This window comes from Buteo buteo, chromosome 8 (genome assembly GCF_964188355.1).
Source record: "Buteo buteo chromosome 8, bButBut1.hap1.1, whole genome shotgun sequence".
NCBI lineage: Eukaryota > Metazoa > Chordata > Aves > Accipitriformes > Accipitridae > Buteo > Buteo buteo.
Window position 1 is genome coordinate 26,143,758 of NC_134178.1, and position 16,787 is coordinate 26,160,544.

At 37.8% G+C, this 16,787-nt stretch overlaps 1 protein-coding gene across 1 annotated transcript in view; it reads left to right on the forward strand.

Annotated features, from left to right (window-relative positions):
• ROBO2 (roundabout guidance receptor 2) overlaps positions 1-16,787 on the forward strand; it is a 438,049-nt gene that overhangs the window by 383,922 nt on the left and 37,340 nt on the right. Inside the window, exons 13-15 of the mRNA XM_075033940.1 lie at positions 1,831-1,952; positions 8,702-8,933; positions 14,544-14,668. Of these exons, the coding sequence (XP_074890041.1) occupies positions 1,831-1,952; positions 8,702-8,933; positions 14,544-14,668 (479 nt within the window). The remainder of the gene's footprint in view (positions 1-1,830; positions 1,953-8,701; positions 8,934-14,543; positions 14,669-16,787) is intronic.

Sequence of the window (16,787 nt, forward strand, 5' to 3'; positions counted from 1 at the left end):
CACAGCCGACTTAAGAATTCTTAAAGTTTAGAAATGACAACTCAAAATGCGCATATCACTCACCTAAAAGATGAGGGCTCTCAACCTGCAGGAGTTACCTAGGGCAGTGTCCCCACCCAAGGGGGGAGCCCCCGACTGCAGACCCGCTGCTCCGAGGAGGACTGACTCAAAATGTCCTCCGGTGGGACCCCATTTATACCCTTGTTGAATCTGATCTGTGGTCATTTTAATCCCCATTGGCCAAAAGGTCAACACTTCCAGGTACTTGACGTGTGTTGGATTGGTCAGTTTGGCTTTTAACCCGCGGCCTCTAGGGTTTGGGTTTTTTTTCCTCTCTCCCTGCCCGGAGAAGTTTTGTTTCCTGTCGGGGTGGGTGTACCTGCCACAGACCATCAGAGGGGAAAAAAAAACCTTTTATGTATGTATTCTCTTCCAAAGGACGTGATGTTGACCCAGAAAGAAGGAAAGTGTCTTTTGCTAGTGAATCCCATGGGAAAACCAAGCAGAATTCACAGATGTCTTAGACAGGCATGACCATAATGTGTCAGTCCTTTTTGGATATAACCTGTGCTTGTGTTCCAGATCACCTCTTCTGGAAAAATTACAAGCAAATTCCAGCAGAAATAATCAGTATATGTATTTCTAACAAGCATTATGTAATCCACAATGACAACTGACATAGTAAGGGCATCTGTAACTGTTGACCAAGAACAGCATTGTAAGATCCTTGAAGGATCCATTGAAAGGATCCAGCCTTCACTGGCTCCTAGAAAGTACTTTCATTTCTGTCTAAGTTGAAGGGAAGGGATGTGCTATTGTGATATATTAGCTAGGTGATAGCTGTAGCCCAACGTTCTGCTTTTGGCGCAATGTAGCAGAAAATGATGATTTCCAGGAACTATCACTAAAAAGACACATTGCACATCTTCTCCATTTTCTGACACATATTTTGTATTTGTGGTTCCTATTTAGCAAAGGTAATACAGCTTCATTCAGTTTAACACAATGGCACAAACCAAATGTGGTCCCTAAGGACTAGGTACTAGGGCCACAATTGGTCCCAGGGATGGAGTCACAGTTTTCCATAGATGTATATTAAGTGATCAAATTCCTTCAGATTTTGACTAGAAGAAATAATTTCCCCACACACTTTGAAGGAATGTTTGACATGATCCTGAAGAGAAAATTTTTGTGGTAGAGTGGTTTTGTTGGCCTTTTATTAGATCAGAATTGGTTTGGCTTCCTAAATAAATTCTTTTTTCATATTTTCACTAGATTTCATTATCTCTATCTGTAAAGGGAAAATTTGCTTTGCAGAAGAAAATGTTATTTTTAGTGTTTGGTTTCTTGTGTGCATGGTATGTGGGAATGGGAAGCTTAGTGAAAGTTTGGAAACATATAATGACAATGCCATGTATGCTCTAAGAAAATAAAAAAAACCCCAAACTGTTCATCTTTTTCAATTATACTAACCAATTTGGTTCCAGACCTCTGGACAACGATATTATTATCTGAGTATTTTGGAAATAGTGAATATTGCATGTCTGTCATCACTTACCAGATCTGAGAAAACTTTGCCATCGAGTCTGAATACTTATTTAAAAATCCTTATATTTCATTATTTCCTAAGCAGATAAAGGTGAATGGTTTGTTTGCATTACCTGATATACTTTGGAGCTCATATTTAAACCTTAGTACTCTATTGTTTTAAAAACAGTATTGTAAAGGGTGTTTAAATCAGGTCATTAAGCTCTTCAGTCATTCTTATTGATGCCATATAAAAGTTTTCTCATTAAAATAACACTTTCATGTGTGTGCCTGGCCTGGCAGATATCAGCCCACCAGCACAAGGTGTAGATCACAGGCAAGTCCAGAAAGAACTGGGAGATGTCATTGTACGACTGCATAATCCTGTTGTGCTGACACCCACAACGGTTCAAGTCACCTGGACGGTAAGGCTTCTCTTATAATTACCTTAACAGTACTTTAAATTTGCCTTTTTATCCCTGCAGTTTTTTACTACCCTGAAAAGCTCCAGTCTTGGCCCCAATGTGAGTGCTCTGATAAACTAGCATTAAACAGGCATATATATGTGGTAATGAAATGGTCTTTTTATTTTCTCTTTCAAGTCAGGCAAATTCAAAGTCTTCAGTGTTCAGCTCAAAGCGAGCTAGCTGTCTGACTAGAAAAATATTATAAAAATGAATATGCTTAACACCATAATCTAAAGGATAATTGATCTGTGGACTCATTACTGTGCATGTCAAAAAATAATCAAAGTTAAATATCAACGTGAAATTGCTGTATGAAAAAGCACTTTCCACTTCAAGGCATAGGGACCCCTGACAATACCCTATTATTTGGTGACCCTAAAATGCAAAAATAGCTTTCCTATAGGGCACTTGCAGTGAAGTCAGAAGCATGAGGTACTGATGCCTGATCCACTGTGTAGCATCTGGGTTTTTAGCATAAGCTTTACTGGCAATCAGTGGATATCCTTTCATTATAGAAGACCAGAATCTTTTTGGCAGTACTTAACAACATTTCTATTTGAGGGGTCAAACTACTGGGTAGAATTTCTGATACAGTGTTTGGCTTTCAAAATGCTATGTTTCCCTTCCTGAGGCTTGAAGGAAAAGATTTTTAACTGTAGAAGGAGAGAGTTCCCAGGGTGCTGGACACCAGGAAAGAGTGCTTTGCTCTTTGGGCATTTGCCCCATAGGAAGGAGAGCCATTGGTGGAAGAGTGAGAGAAGTAGTACTGCACTGCACGTAATGGAAATGGTTGTATTATATAGGATGAATTCTGCTAAAGGGCTATTCACAATACTCAGTTTTTTTCTTCTACATGCAATATTGCTAAGAGGTTGATGTGTACAGGGGATTATAAAACAGGAGAAGAGTGTGGTGATAGATTGTGTATTCTAAGGATTACTGTTGTTTTTGCACAACTCAGCCATATTTACAGGGGCTTATGCACCATCCTTGTTCTGACAGACTTCAACGGTGAGGGAACGAATTAGAATAAATAGAGAAACCCACAAATTTGTCTTTCTTAAAGGATTATTTAGAAAATGTGTCATTGCATTTTGCCATTGATGATGTCAACACACAGCTTGCCTTTCTAAAAATTCTGTCCGTTTCAGCTAGATAACTCCAGGACCGGCTGACTAACCTTTGTGCAAACTCTTTTGCACTAGCAGACATTTGCTCAAGCTGATGGGTCAGTAGTTCAGAAACTTTGGATGTTAGCAGCCAGTAATTGTAAACGTGGATCACATCCATGTGGTGCTCCTTCAAGTCCTTTCTTGGGTGTGGCAGCTATCAGAAACACAGTTTCACATGCTTGCCCTTGCTTTAGCATATACTGCAGAAGGAAGCCCCAGTATAAACAGTATTGAGTTTTATGCAATGTAACCAATGTTATTCATTATACTATATTGAAAAATATATATGTATTTGCGTGTGTATGTGTGTGTGTGTATATATATATATGTATGGGTGTGTATGTGTGTGCATGTGTGTATATCAATATAAATTTATCTAAAAGAGTCTCTTGATGCCCCTACTGAACAAGTAATGAGTGAAGAAAACATAGTAAGGTAAAGGTAGATTGTTAGGCACGCTATGGATATCAGCTCATTGGGAAGATCCCTCAAAGCAGTGACCCTATGCCACCTGACAAGCATAGAGGCCTCTATAGAAACGTTTCCGAATTGCCCAAGGGAAGATAGACCCCCCAAAAAATCTCTGGAACAGCTAATTAGAAACTTTCCAGCAACCAGAACAAACCCAATTAATTAACCATATTCGCTAGGAAAAAAGCCACTCTATCCATAGAATAAAGTCCACACTGTTAATATAACATGGTTAGATAGTGTAGCTATCATACAAAAGGATGGAAATGCCATGAGAGTCGTAAGACTCTGTGTTGACTTTCTGCAATTCAAAGAGTGAATGCCAAGGAGCAGCATCCTTGATTACTGAGTTGCTGGCATCCTGGCTCCCAGCAAATTAACACCAATTTCTCCCTTCTTTCTGAGAGTGTTTTGGTTTTGCTTTCTTTTTTCTTTTTTTTTTCACATTTGAGTTTAAAATTTCAGAAATAGTTCTCTGCTACTGTGTTGCAATTTTAAAATATACACATACATATACACACATATTTTGTCTGTTTTGAAAGAAGGTCAGGCTTACAAAGTGTTAAAAAAAAGAGGAATGTCCAAAGTTAGGTTTTCACTGTCACTTAAATTTATTCCTCTTGTGCATAGGTATTAAAGTGTAGCTGCAATTACCTGGTCACACACAGGATCTCTTCTTCATGGAGCTATTCAACATTTCTTTTTATCTTCTTTATTCGCTGTGTGGTGGCAGGTCTTATTAAATTCATACTATTGAAACCTTGCATTGAATAAAAAATTATTAGTCTCACTTGCTTGCTTATCTGTCATGCTCTCAACTGTAACGTTAGGGTGCTTCACAAATAATACTGAATTTAACATCACAATGATAAAAATGTGTCATTATCCTAACTTTAGACACAGAGAGGTGAGGTACAGAGATATTTATAACTGATGAGACTTACAGAATCAGATATGCCCGCTGTTATCCAGTGGCTAATTTTAAACCTTGGGCCTAATTTATTTTTACTTTTATCAAAACATTTTGCATTGCAACAGCATATGGTGTACTCCAAGCATGTTTTTAGCTGAGCTCAACTATAGTTCAGCACTTCTAGCCTCATTCGGCATTAAATTGAGAGCTCCATTAGTGGCCAAACGTGAAAAGTTTCCTAGCATTATAAAGGAGCCCTGTGGCACAAGCAGGAATAAAAGTCAGTTCTTCAGTATGGCAAAGGAATTGTTGCTTTGAAATCCCGACTGCCTTCTAGGAGCCTACAAGGCAGAAGGATAATTTATTTACCTCTGTCTTTTAATTTGACATTGATTTCAAATAAATGTACTGCACTGGAAGCTTCAAGAGTCAAGTCCTTTAGACAGTCTTCCAGTGTATTGTCACCTTTTGTTTTGTTCCTGTAGAATAGATAAATGCTAGTGCTGTTTGAATTTACAGAGATTACTGTGAGTCTGTACTACTGAGTTTAGCACAGTGTGCAAGGTATTCTGCCTAGATGGACAATTGCTGTGGGTATTGATGTGGGAGCAGAGTGTTCCTCAGGATATTTTGGAGTAGAAATTTACATACTACAGAGCATATTGCAAAATGTGTTTAGGGTGCAGATTAACAGGTTTGCCTGAAAGGAGCCTATGTTTGCAGCATAAGCTGCATTATGAGTTTCTTGCCATGTTTTTAAGAACCTAATAGCCTAACTGAATGATCTAATAGCCATTGAACCTGTTTTGTGTTCAGCTGCAGTACATGCAGATTTGAACATGCAGGGGAAATGAGTTTCCTGTCCTGAGAAATAGAGAGCTATCATCAGTTTTGTAGATACCTCCTGCACTATTGTATTCATCATAAAAAAGGGTGAGAAGGAGCATGCAGGACCAGTTATGCTTGTAGGTCTTCTTAAAGCATTAGGTCAGTGCTGAGCAGAACCTACCCAGTAATTGCTCTCTTCACTCTTTTAAAGGAGCATCTGCATTTTCTGCTGTCTTTTGAGGGAGAAAGTGTATCTTTACATCAGCAACTGTTGCAGCTCTTCTGAGTGGATGTCACTGCTGCTTGTATAAATTCAAGAGTAGTTAAGCGTGTCACAGGAAGTCTAGAAATATTCTCTGATCCCAGTATTCAGTGCAGAGTTCCTGCAATCTCTGTGATAATGCTAAGTACTTTGTATAAGTGGCAACCATGTACAAAAGAGAAAGGAGAATACCTCAAAATAATTACATTCTTTCATCAAATCACAGTCCATGTTTCTTCAACTCTGCCTATGTGTGAACATATACCAAACCTATAGAGTTGTTTGATGCTTAGCACAGCTGAATGCCGTTCTTTAATGCTAAGCATATTTTTAGTGGCCTGCTGTTGGTGGGACACGTAATTACCACATAACAAATGGAGGAAACAAGTCACAGGCTTTATATTTTATATAAGACTGTGTGAGCATGTATATATATAGACATATACACATATGTATGTATATGTGTATACATACATATACATGTACACACATATATGTGTGTTTGAATGTAGATGTGAAATACACCTGTCCTATACCTACAAATATCTCTGGTTAATCCATGTTAATTGTCCAAGAGTAATTTTTACTAATCGGAAAACTCCAACCAAAACAAAAAATCCACCTTTCGCAATGTGAAGAGCCCTCTGAGTATTTTCCCAACATTTTGACCACAGGAAAGGCCCTGTTCATTCATACTAGCTTTAACTGGGTGTGAGAGAAAGCTTTGTATCCTTTCCTTGATACTGAATGCAACTGGATGTTTGTAGAAAACATTAAAAATGCATAGTGTTTTCTTTTGTAAGTACCCTCCCAGACTCTGAACAATAGAATCACTGTCAATAATCTGAAATTTCGGCAGATCACTCAGCCCTGTGGTAATCAAACTTCTAATTGAAAGCTCTGTAAAACTTGAGTGAGCCCCAAATCAAGCTAGTTTATAGCACCCATATACATGACAACTTTGTTGTACTACTGCATTCTGGTTTTATATTCCTTGTATTGTTTAGTCTTTTAGGTTAGGAACTTAGAAGTCTAGGACTAAAAGAGGTGTATGAATAATTTGTGCATTACCTATATGTAAGTAGATATGAAAGTGTGATGGACTCAAAATTAGTATACTATAGGTATGCTATAGGGGTCCAGTTCTTCTCAGTGAGTTGGTGGGTGCATTTGTGTTTGTACCATGCTGTACAAAAGTTTCCGTACTGGTAGTTTTGTAGCAACACACTGTTACTGTTCAACCTAGTCAATTCTGAATTTTCAGATGTTCTCCACTAGGCAGCAGTCAATAGAGCTTAAAAGCACGGCAAAGACAAAATGGAAAGTTCTAACAAAGTTATGCCATCCTTCAGTGTAGCTTCTAACTCAGAAGTTTGGCAAGAATCAAACTCAGTGTTTGATTATTAAACATCATAGCCTTATATTGTAATTTACATTGAGAATCTGTATTACAAAATGCATGAAAGTGTTATTCATGCTGAATTTTGTAGCAAACATGAGGTTCATAAAGCCTTTATGTCCGTAAAACATTTAGTTAATCAAAGTCAAACATGGATAAAAACAATTTACTCTGATTTACAGACTCCCTTCATCTGGAAACAGCTGCTTAATGTTCTTCTTAAAAACACAGCTTGATTCTTTCGGTATTAACAAGCTATTATTGTGAGTTATATCCCTCTTTCAGTGCATAAATTCACTTAAAGTGAATGTAGAGAAGTTTATAAAATGCAAGCTTAATGTGGTTGTAACATATGTTGCAAGGTTTTTAACAGTGACAGTTTTGATGAAAGACATTTCTGCTTTGCTCTCATAAATAAAGCTTTCTTCTTGCTTGCCCAGCTTTTTAATGTCCAAGAATCTGTGTCCCCTCTGAACGCCTCAATAAACTGTAACAAGATTATAGGAGAAGCATGATAGAACCTGGTTTGCATTTTCAGCCTTAAATTCATTTATTCTTAAGAGAAGTCAAACTAATGTATCTCTAATTCTGAAGTACCTTTGAGCTAGCAAATTGTCAAGAACAGAAAAGAAGTCCTACTTGTTGAATCTTACTTATAACCCAGAGATTTACCAAAAAGCTAGTTGTAAGAGTCTTGTTATTTGTGCTGCACTTTCTTTGGCTCTTTATTTGATGGCTACAGAAGCAGCTGGGCTTGGTTTGCTTTTATCCATCAAATTGTTTTGGCTGTTTTTTTCAGGCAAAATTCATGCAAGCATCATAATAGTCATTATTTCGTGCCCTTTTTTCCCCCAGAGAAAAAAATGCATGCAACCTCTCCAAGATAAAACATATTTTAAGTTTTTCCTTCAAATAAAAATCCTATTTATAATTATGTTAAGTTAGAATTGTTAAACTTCTATGTATGGTCCAATCTTGAATTGTGCTTGCCCAGCGATATATAAAATATAAACCAAAACCAACATTCCATCTCCATCTGATGGCCTGAGAGCGTCACAACCCCAGGATGCAAAGCGACTGCTTAGACTGTGAACACAAGAAACAGCACATGTCCTTGGAAGTTGTTTTCTCTGCATCTGTCTTATGTTTATTTTACTTTCCTGAGCATCTCATGAAAAGATGAGCTGTGAGCCAAGTAACGGACTAAGTGAAAGCATGTGAGGTATCTTCAAAGACTTGTCCTTTTCTGAAAAGAACTTTTTTTTCTTTTCTTCTCATATTTCAGCACATCAGTAGCCAAGATGTGCTTAATCAGTTTACATGCAGTAAGCATTATGCCAAAGTTCTCTTTTCATGATGTGTTGCAGGGGTGGGAACTTGTTTTATGATTTAAGGTGGTATTTGTCATGATATATAGAGCTGGAGAAAGTAAAATAGAAGGAAATATTCTATAACAAGTAAAGTGAGAAAAATGTTCTTTATAGACAATTAATCAACAGTGACTTACAAGAAGGCAGTTTGCTTTTTAAATTCAGCATTTTAACTGTTAATTTTCTCTTTTTCATGAGGACAAAAGTATTCTAGGCAGATGTTTTATTTTCTTTTTATACAGTTTCATTACTTTAATATGTTTATTGACGTATTATTTAATACCATTTCTAGGTTGACCGCCAATCCCAGTTTATTCAGGGCTACCGAGTCATGTATCGCCAAACATCTGGCCTACCTTCTCCTGCTGTATGGCAGAATTTGGAGGTCAAAGTCCCAACTGAGCGCAGTGCTGTCCTCGTCAGCTTGAAAAAGGGTGTCACTTATGAAATTAAGGTTCGCCCTTATTTCAATGAATTCCAAGGAATGGACAGTGAATCAAAGTCTGCTCGTACCACAGAGGAAGGTTAGTAAAATGGTCAGAAAAGCAAGTTTCCCATACCTGTTTCACTGAAGGTGAAATCAAAAGTGACCATTTTGGTTATTGTGTATATGAGTATGTTCAGCTCTATTTCTTCCATGTGATTTCTGTTTGTTAGGTATAGGGTTGGCATTAGAATTCAATATAATATTCAGTTTTGTGCTGTAAGTGTTCCATGAGAAAACACTGGGCCAGTCCTGTATTATTCCGGCTGATACATCCTTCTAATGTACAGGTGGGTTTGGGTCTTCCTAAAAGTGTGCACTGCAGCCGTTCTTTCATAACCAGTGTTGCTGCAATAAAAGACTTTTGTTTGCACTTTGAAAATAAAATTAATAAGTGAAACCTTTTATAGGTGAGTGTTTGATATTACACACATCTTTCTGAATGGGTAAAAATGTAGATGAACAGTTTGGTTGGGAAGTGAGGACTAGTGAAGGACAGATATACAACTAGTCTGAAGGAACTTCATTCTCGAGGGTATACCACTTTATTGTTTCTGTTAGCACACCATTCATGAAACTGCCTTATTTAGTCCTTCAGAGGATTCCCTTAAGTACCTTTCAAGCCTCTGTGAAACATGCAGCATGCAGACATAGTGAACAGTTTACACTGCTGAAATGCACAAGCATTTATATCTGTAGCATGTAGCATGGTACGCAGTTTTGGTAAAACATATACATTCCAGGACTGCTTTTGTATTGAAAAGTAAAGAGAGTGAGGTGAGATAAAAATACATTTTATCTTCTTCTCTTAGAAATGTACAAACCCCCTATCTTTCTACCCATCTAATGCAACCTTTGCCTGGAGAATCTCTCCTGTAAAATTAGAGGGATGATCATAACAATGAGGGTTCATCTTCTGTCTCTTCCATTGATTTCTTTCAAAGCAAGGGAGAGAACTACTGGTGAAGTTTCAAAATGCTCATATGGTTTCGATGGGGTTTGAGTGCACTCTTTCCTTCCTATTGAAGATGCATTTTAATCATTTACAGTAGTCTCCTGAGGTTTAATTTAGTGCTGATTGCCAAGTACTTTTTAATTCTAGAACAAACTCGCTTATTACTCACTTTTCTCTTTGATTTGTTGTGATTATTGCCCAAGAAGTAAGTAATCCTGAAGATAACTTGGTTGTCATTGCTACTTTAGAGATGAGGAAATTCAGTGTCCTGCAATATGTTGAAAAGCATGTAGGCAGTCATTGTTCAAGACTGATTTAGAATTTGGGACTTTATGTTTCCCATTTCTTTGTTCAAACGATAAAGCCTAAATTAGTTGGTAAAGAATATCTTTGCAGCAGTCTGAACAAAGCTTTAAAAAAAAAAAAGAAAATTGAAAAAAGCTTTCTACAGGTGAAGTTGCTTTTCTAGAGTTAAAATGTTGGATTTTGTCCCCTCACTAGCAGATTTTCTTCTGGTCCAATTTCAATTGATTTTTGTTGTTTATTTAGTTCATCTAACTATCTCTTGCTAAAGGTAAATTAAGAACTACTGAAAAAGAGAGATTTTTACCTCCTGTCTATTTCTATAAAATACTTGAGGAATGATATTTTCTTTTATAAACCTCAGCTCCCAGCAGAGCCTGTCAGGTGATTTTTTACTTTAAAGGCCACTTTGTTCATGTGGAACAACTTTCCACATAGTGCAGATTTAAAAAACTTTTCTTCCCTACAGATACATATAACTCTCAGCCTAGGATTTGTTTTGTAGATTAATATAACCTTCAAGGAATCTGTTGGCAAGTATCTCTCTCAAGAAAACATCAGCCTATAACATGTAGTATTATCACCAAATGTCAGCCCCTGTAAATAATTCTTCCTCTTGCTTAGATGATAAAGTTAAGTACTTCCACGAGAAAATTAAGACATCCAGTAGATACAGTCCTACAGATATTTCCTTTATTTCCTCACATTATCTTTGGAATTATATCGGTGTTCATATATTTCAAAAATAACATCAACTAAGTCTTTAATGACAGTGGTTTGCTTCTCATCCAATGAAGAAAGATGGCATTCTATTTAAAGGTATCTCACTTGCTGTGTCGCCTGTGATTCCATTTCAAAAATGAGCTTTTTTAGACTTGACTTTTAAAAAATGTCAGCTGTACTATTTTTAGAAAATAATTTGGAAGAGTGATACGTGCATTGGAAGTTTTTTCTGACACCAAAACAAATAGCCCTGGTAAAGGCTGAGTACGACCAAAAGGTAGTGGCAGCTTTCTGCTGGATTGAATTTTACATGCAATGTTACTTCTGAGGCCTACCTCCAAAAATCAATTTTGCCGCAGTTAGACTTTTCCTCTAGATCAGACATTTGTCACAGTTCAGTATCCATCCATCTCCTGCCTCTTTGGCCCTGTGAAGGTAACAAATGGAATTCTGTTTGGCTGTGCCTGGAAAAGATGAGCAGCGATTTGGGTTCTTTCATATCTGTAAGAAGAAGCTGAGCACTGGAATAATTGACCTGTCAAGAAGCAGGCAAGGTGTTCTCCACAAGCCAGCAGCAAGGGAAATGAGAAAACGGTTTTAAAAATGTTATTTTTCAATGTGGTCTATTTAATAACTGCAGCAGTGTCAGACGAGTGGCTTAATTTATATCATGGTGCCAGCTTACAGAGCGATATTATCAGAGAGAGGAAGCAGAACTGTTATATACATATAGGTGTATACACATGCAGTAAGGAGCTAAATAAAATATTTTGGTTTATAATTTTCATTATTTCTTTCACATTTGCTCTAAAGATAGATGATTTTTTTTTTTTTTTCAATTACATCCATGGTTTTAAGTCTTTTCCAGAATAACTTTGTGGAGTAGTATTTGTTCTGCATATTGTTTGTGACCACAAAAATATGACAGTCGGTAATGGAAGTCCCCTTAGTTTTTATCAGCTGCTGTCTGTCAATTCCTTCTTGCTTTGGTGCAGCTCTTAAAATGATACTTACAGCTGCATTCATCAGCTGCAATTTTAATTTTGTTTCAAACTTACCATATATCTTCAAAGAAAAGACGCACACTGGTAGAATATTAACTAGAATATTCATGCAGTTTAAATGCAAAGACAAATGAATACACTATGTTTGTCTTTAAATGTCAGAGTACGGTATTCATTTTACATTTCTTTAACATTTACTCTCTTCTTTCTGTGTTTCCAGGTATGTGTATATAAGAAATTGTATTTCTGAATGGCTTTGTGTTTGAGGATGAAAGTAAATACATTTCAGCAAGTTGTTCCATTGTACTTGAAAAAAATAAAAGTTATACAGTGCTAAGCTTTGCCATTTTAATGATTATTATTTTTATGTAAAATGTTCTAATTAATATCGCACACATACATTTATTCATGGTTTTGCTGTTATTGAATAACTTGAAGACTTATAAAATGCTAATTTCTTTACTGTGTGGCAAATTATTTCACTCACCATAAAATACACAATGCAACTATTAACTTCACCGATTTTATGCTTTGCACGATTGCAAGGAGTAGCCCAAGGCCACCTTTCCTTGCTTCACTTGAGCTGGCTAAGAGTCAAATTGCCCACAATACAGCTCTGTTTCTCCCCTCCAGTACACTATTTCTCTGTGTCATTCAAGGTCACGAGCACTCTGCCAAGCACTGTTTGCTGTGCAGGTGATCCAGTATCTGAAAATGTAGTTGCCAAAATGTGCAGCTTCACAGGACAGTAATACATGTGTCATTTTTCCTCTAAAATACTTTTTTCTGATGTCATTTTGTATGGTCCCTTGTCCCCACCTCTGATACCCTGGGTTTAAGTTGTGTGATTCCTGCAGCAGGCTACTCCAACTCTCCAGGGTTGTCAGGGTAAGGACTTGAGCTCAACTTCTTGAGCCTGTGCCAGGTCAAGTGCCGAGGAGCATCCAAAGTGAGAACATAGCCAGCCTCAAAGAGGCCACGGGAACAATAAGGAAATCCGAGTTGACTCAGGAGACTTGAATAATCCTGATATCCGTGGCTGTGTTTCATTGTGTTAAACCTGCCAGACTTTAACAAAAAGACACCAGTGGCTCTTTGCTTTTGAGAAGTGTGGTCCAAGGATATCCATGTAGCCAGGAATATCTGTTAAAGTAAGACTAGAGCCCTGTTGCCAGAGAGCTTAGCAGTGAAGGAGTCCTCTCTAGATAGGAATACTCTAGACCAGGGGACTGCAGTCAAGAAGCTGTGACACATGATATGAGATGCCCAAAACCAGAGGGCTATCTAGATTTGATATTGGGGCAGGGGGAATGATACGTATTTTAGGTTCTGGTACAAGCTCTAAGTCTTCAAAATCAGCTTCCATATTTCATATTAAACGTTTTGAGATCATACTAAAGGCAATGACAAATATGTGGAAGAAAAATTCCATAAGGAATTATTAAACACAAAGTCATTGCCCAGGAACCAAAAGTGTCTAACCAGCAGGCTTCTGGGAATTGGAAAATTGTCCTAGAGACGTTCTCACTATATGCTTGCTGTATTAGTTCACACTTTCCTAGCCCCCAGGCTATACCTTAACATAATGTACCCGACTGGTGACTTAGCTTGCCACTGCGGTGGAGTTTCAACACTTGCCTAGAAGTTAAGGGGGGGAACGGGGACACCGCAAGAAGTTTTAAGTGGCTGAGGAAGGACATATGCCACAGCCCTCTGCCATGGCAGCTATAGCTATGGTGGGAGATCCCCTGTGTGGAGATGCAGCAGCTGCCCACAGAGGGGACTTTTCTTTAGCAGAGCTGCTGTGCCGCTTCCCAAACAACATGTCCTGAGCCAACAAAAGCACCCTGCTGCTGGCGTAGTTGCAAGAGGGGCTTTGCCAGCATAGCTCTGATCACTAACAGCTATGATTTTTTTTCTTCATGCTTCTAGCCAATGTAGCTGGACTGGCAAGCAATTGGCTTGTAGATATGCTCTTGATATGCAGTGACCAACCAAACAGCTGTGAATGGTTGGACTGAACAAGACTCTGAAGAGAAAGCAATTTGCCTAGGGAAAAGAGGACATAAGTATATATCTGACCTAACTTAGCACCTCTGCTATTCACTGGCATTTGATGTAAAGCCCTGAATACTCTAACCCTTTTCCACCCAGGAGTTACAAGGTTTTATGTTTAAACCTGTTAAGTTAATGTCTTCCTGGAGAATAAATAGGAAACAAAAATGATCCTTAAATGTCTGCTGCTCACATTATTATTAGACCATGTGGGGAAACAAGAATCAAAACACTTTTCAGGCCAGGTGAAGCAGCCTCACATTATGACTTGGTTGATATATCCATAGCTATCTGTGCATATTATGGAAAACAAATGCAAGCATGAGAATAATTCCAATGCAAACTTAAGAAATGCTAAATATAAATAAATGAGGAGTGATTTGTATTGATTCTCCATTGCCACAATTCCACATTGTCATTCAGCACTATGCTTCTCTTCAGAAAAGCATTTTTCAAAATTGTCAGTGCCTAATAAAATGTGCATACCTAGGCCTGCAGGGAGTGTGAACTTTGTATACTGTCTGCTTGCTCTTACACTGTTTCAGCAAAATTCATGCTCTAGCAAATGGATTAACATCTTGCTTCTATTTGTTCCCTCTCCTTGGTGTAGCTCCAAGTGCCCCTCCTCAGTCTGTTACTGTCCTGACAGTTGGAAACCACAACAGCACAAGCATCAGCATCTCCTGGGATCCTCCCCCTCCAGATCACCAAAATGGAATCATCCAGGAGTATAAGGTAGAAATGATGTCTAATGGGACAGTTGTGTGTTTAAGGAAACAGCCTGCTTGAATTACAGAACAATAGCGCTGTTTATGGATTTAGATTCTGACAACATTTACAGCTGCCCATATAATTATACGGAGAAAGAGGACCAATGGCTTGTAGAATTGTTTGTAATTTTTTTTTTTTAAGTAGTACAACTGTTATATTAAAAGCAAAAATACCATGAGCTAGATCTGGAAGAGAGCTGTAATTGCCTCCTAGTTTACAGTGCTTCTCTTTCTTGCTTTTCCCTGCTGTGGAATGAGAAGGGTTTTGGTTTTTTTTTTTTGTTAAGAGCTTCTGCACTCTCAAGACGGGCAGTGAAGTCCCTGTTTTAGAGTGCCTTCAGTCTGGGAGAAAAGCTGGCAGGAAAGACACGTCTTCTTTCCCCTGCAAAAATGCTAATCCTAACACTTCAAGGTCAAAGTCAAGGACTGTGGCTCTTGGAGAATACAAGACTTCTTCTGGGTACTATCTCTGTCAAGATTCACAACTTAAAGTGCTAGGTTGTTTGCTCCAAGGAACAGGTTGAGCACCACTACTATGTCCAGAGTTCGTTATATGAGATTTGCCTGCATTGGTTGTGTTTTCTCCTTCTTTATTGCTATGATGGCTAAAAGTATCCCCTCCTTATATATCTTCTTAAATTTTGTTGTAGTCTGTAATTCCCCAGTAAGCTCACTTTTGCACAAGTATGTTTTCACAACACGGAAAAAGGGCAGTGTGTTATTGGGGTGGAGGACTATGGAGAAAATGATCAGGCAAGGTTCAGCATTGTCACAGGCTTGTGACCATGGAACACACTGTTAAATAACTTTGCTGTGGCTGACTTGTATACCTAGTGTAAAATTTTTAATTGAAATAGAGCAGGGCAGCTTTCTTGACAGTCCAACAAAGGTTGGAAGTGGTGGATGCAGCTTACTTCACACAAAAAGATGTGATTTTTTTTTTTCCCTGCTGTATCTTGAGGGAACACAGCATCAAGAAGGGAGAAATGCTTGATTTCTAAATCAGCTAATGGTTCAACCTCTTCCAGGTTATGGCTGGGTCAGAGGTATGCCATAAATGCTTACAATATTTATGTTTAGCATAGCACTTCTTTTGTTTTGCTTTTAGTCAATATCAAGATTTATTAATCTCAGTATTCTATTGATCTCATTTTCATATGAATTAATAATTATCTTTTGGCTTAATTAATCTTGATACTGACTCCAGTGTAAGTCAATATTAACCATCAAGGGCTTATAAGCAAATAAGTAAAGCACACTCCTAAACCAAAAAAAATATGTAGATATGAGACAAAGTGGGCTGATGGTTAATAAAAGCCATGTTCCAGGTGAGTGCTCAGACCTCTAGGCTGTTTATAAAAACAGCTGGAGTCACTACCTATTACATCCCTTCTGTGTAAGATTAGGTGGCTGCCTGATTAGTGAGCTGGCTACAGTGCATGTAGTGCAAAGAGTTTAATACTTTCTTAAGTATAAAACGGCTGCTGAGGTTTCACAGTACATTTTCTCACAAATTGAATGTAGATCTCTTGATTCCACTTCAAGCATCAGAATGCCTGTAAATTAATTTATTAATTAAATGCCTTTAATTAGGGTCATCTCATAGCTGCTGTAACCTCAGATCAGAACAGACAAGGAGTGAAAGAATGAATGCAATAGTTTCTCACCCTAATGCATTCTGGCCTGCAAATAAGATTTACCTGAGCTTGGGAGAACAAGCATTTCTTTTGCCCTCCAAATCTTCCTCAGTGTCTTGCAGAAAAAACATAAGGTGTGATAAAACACTGAGTAGGGTCAAAAATAAGGGTAAAGAGAGCATTGCTGTTGCTCAGACACATCAGTTGATTGCTGATAGTGGTTCCCACAATACTGCTTTCTTCTGCTATTATAATTATGTAGTGTACATGTGATATCTTCATGTACATGTGATATCTTTATGCATTGATTTTCTTGAGTGGTAGTAAATGCTTTCTTTAATAATACAGAAGCAGTATATGCAGATAACATTAACTGAAGAAGAATCCCTAAAAGGTCTTAGTTTTGAAGCTTCTTGGGAAAAGCCTATGGAAAAATGCAAGAGAGAG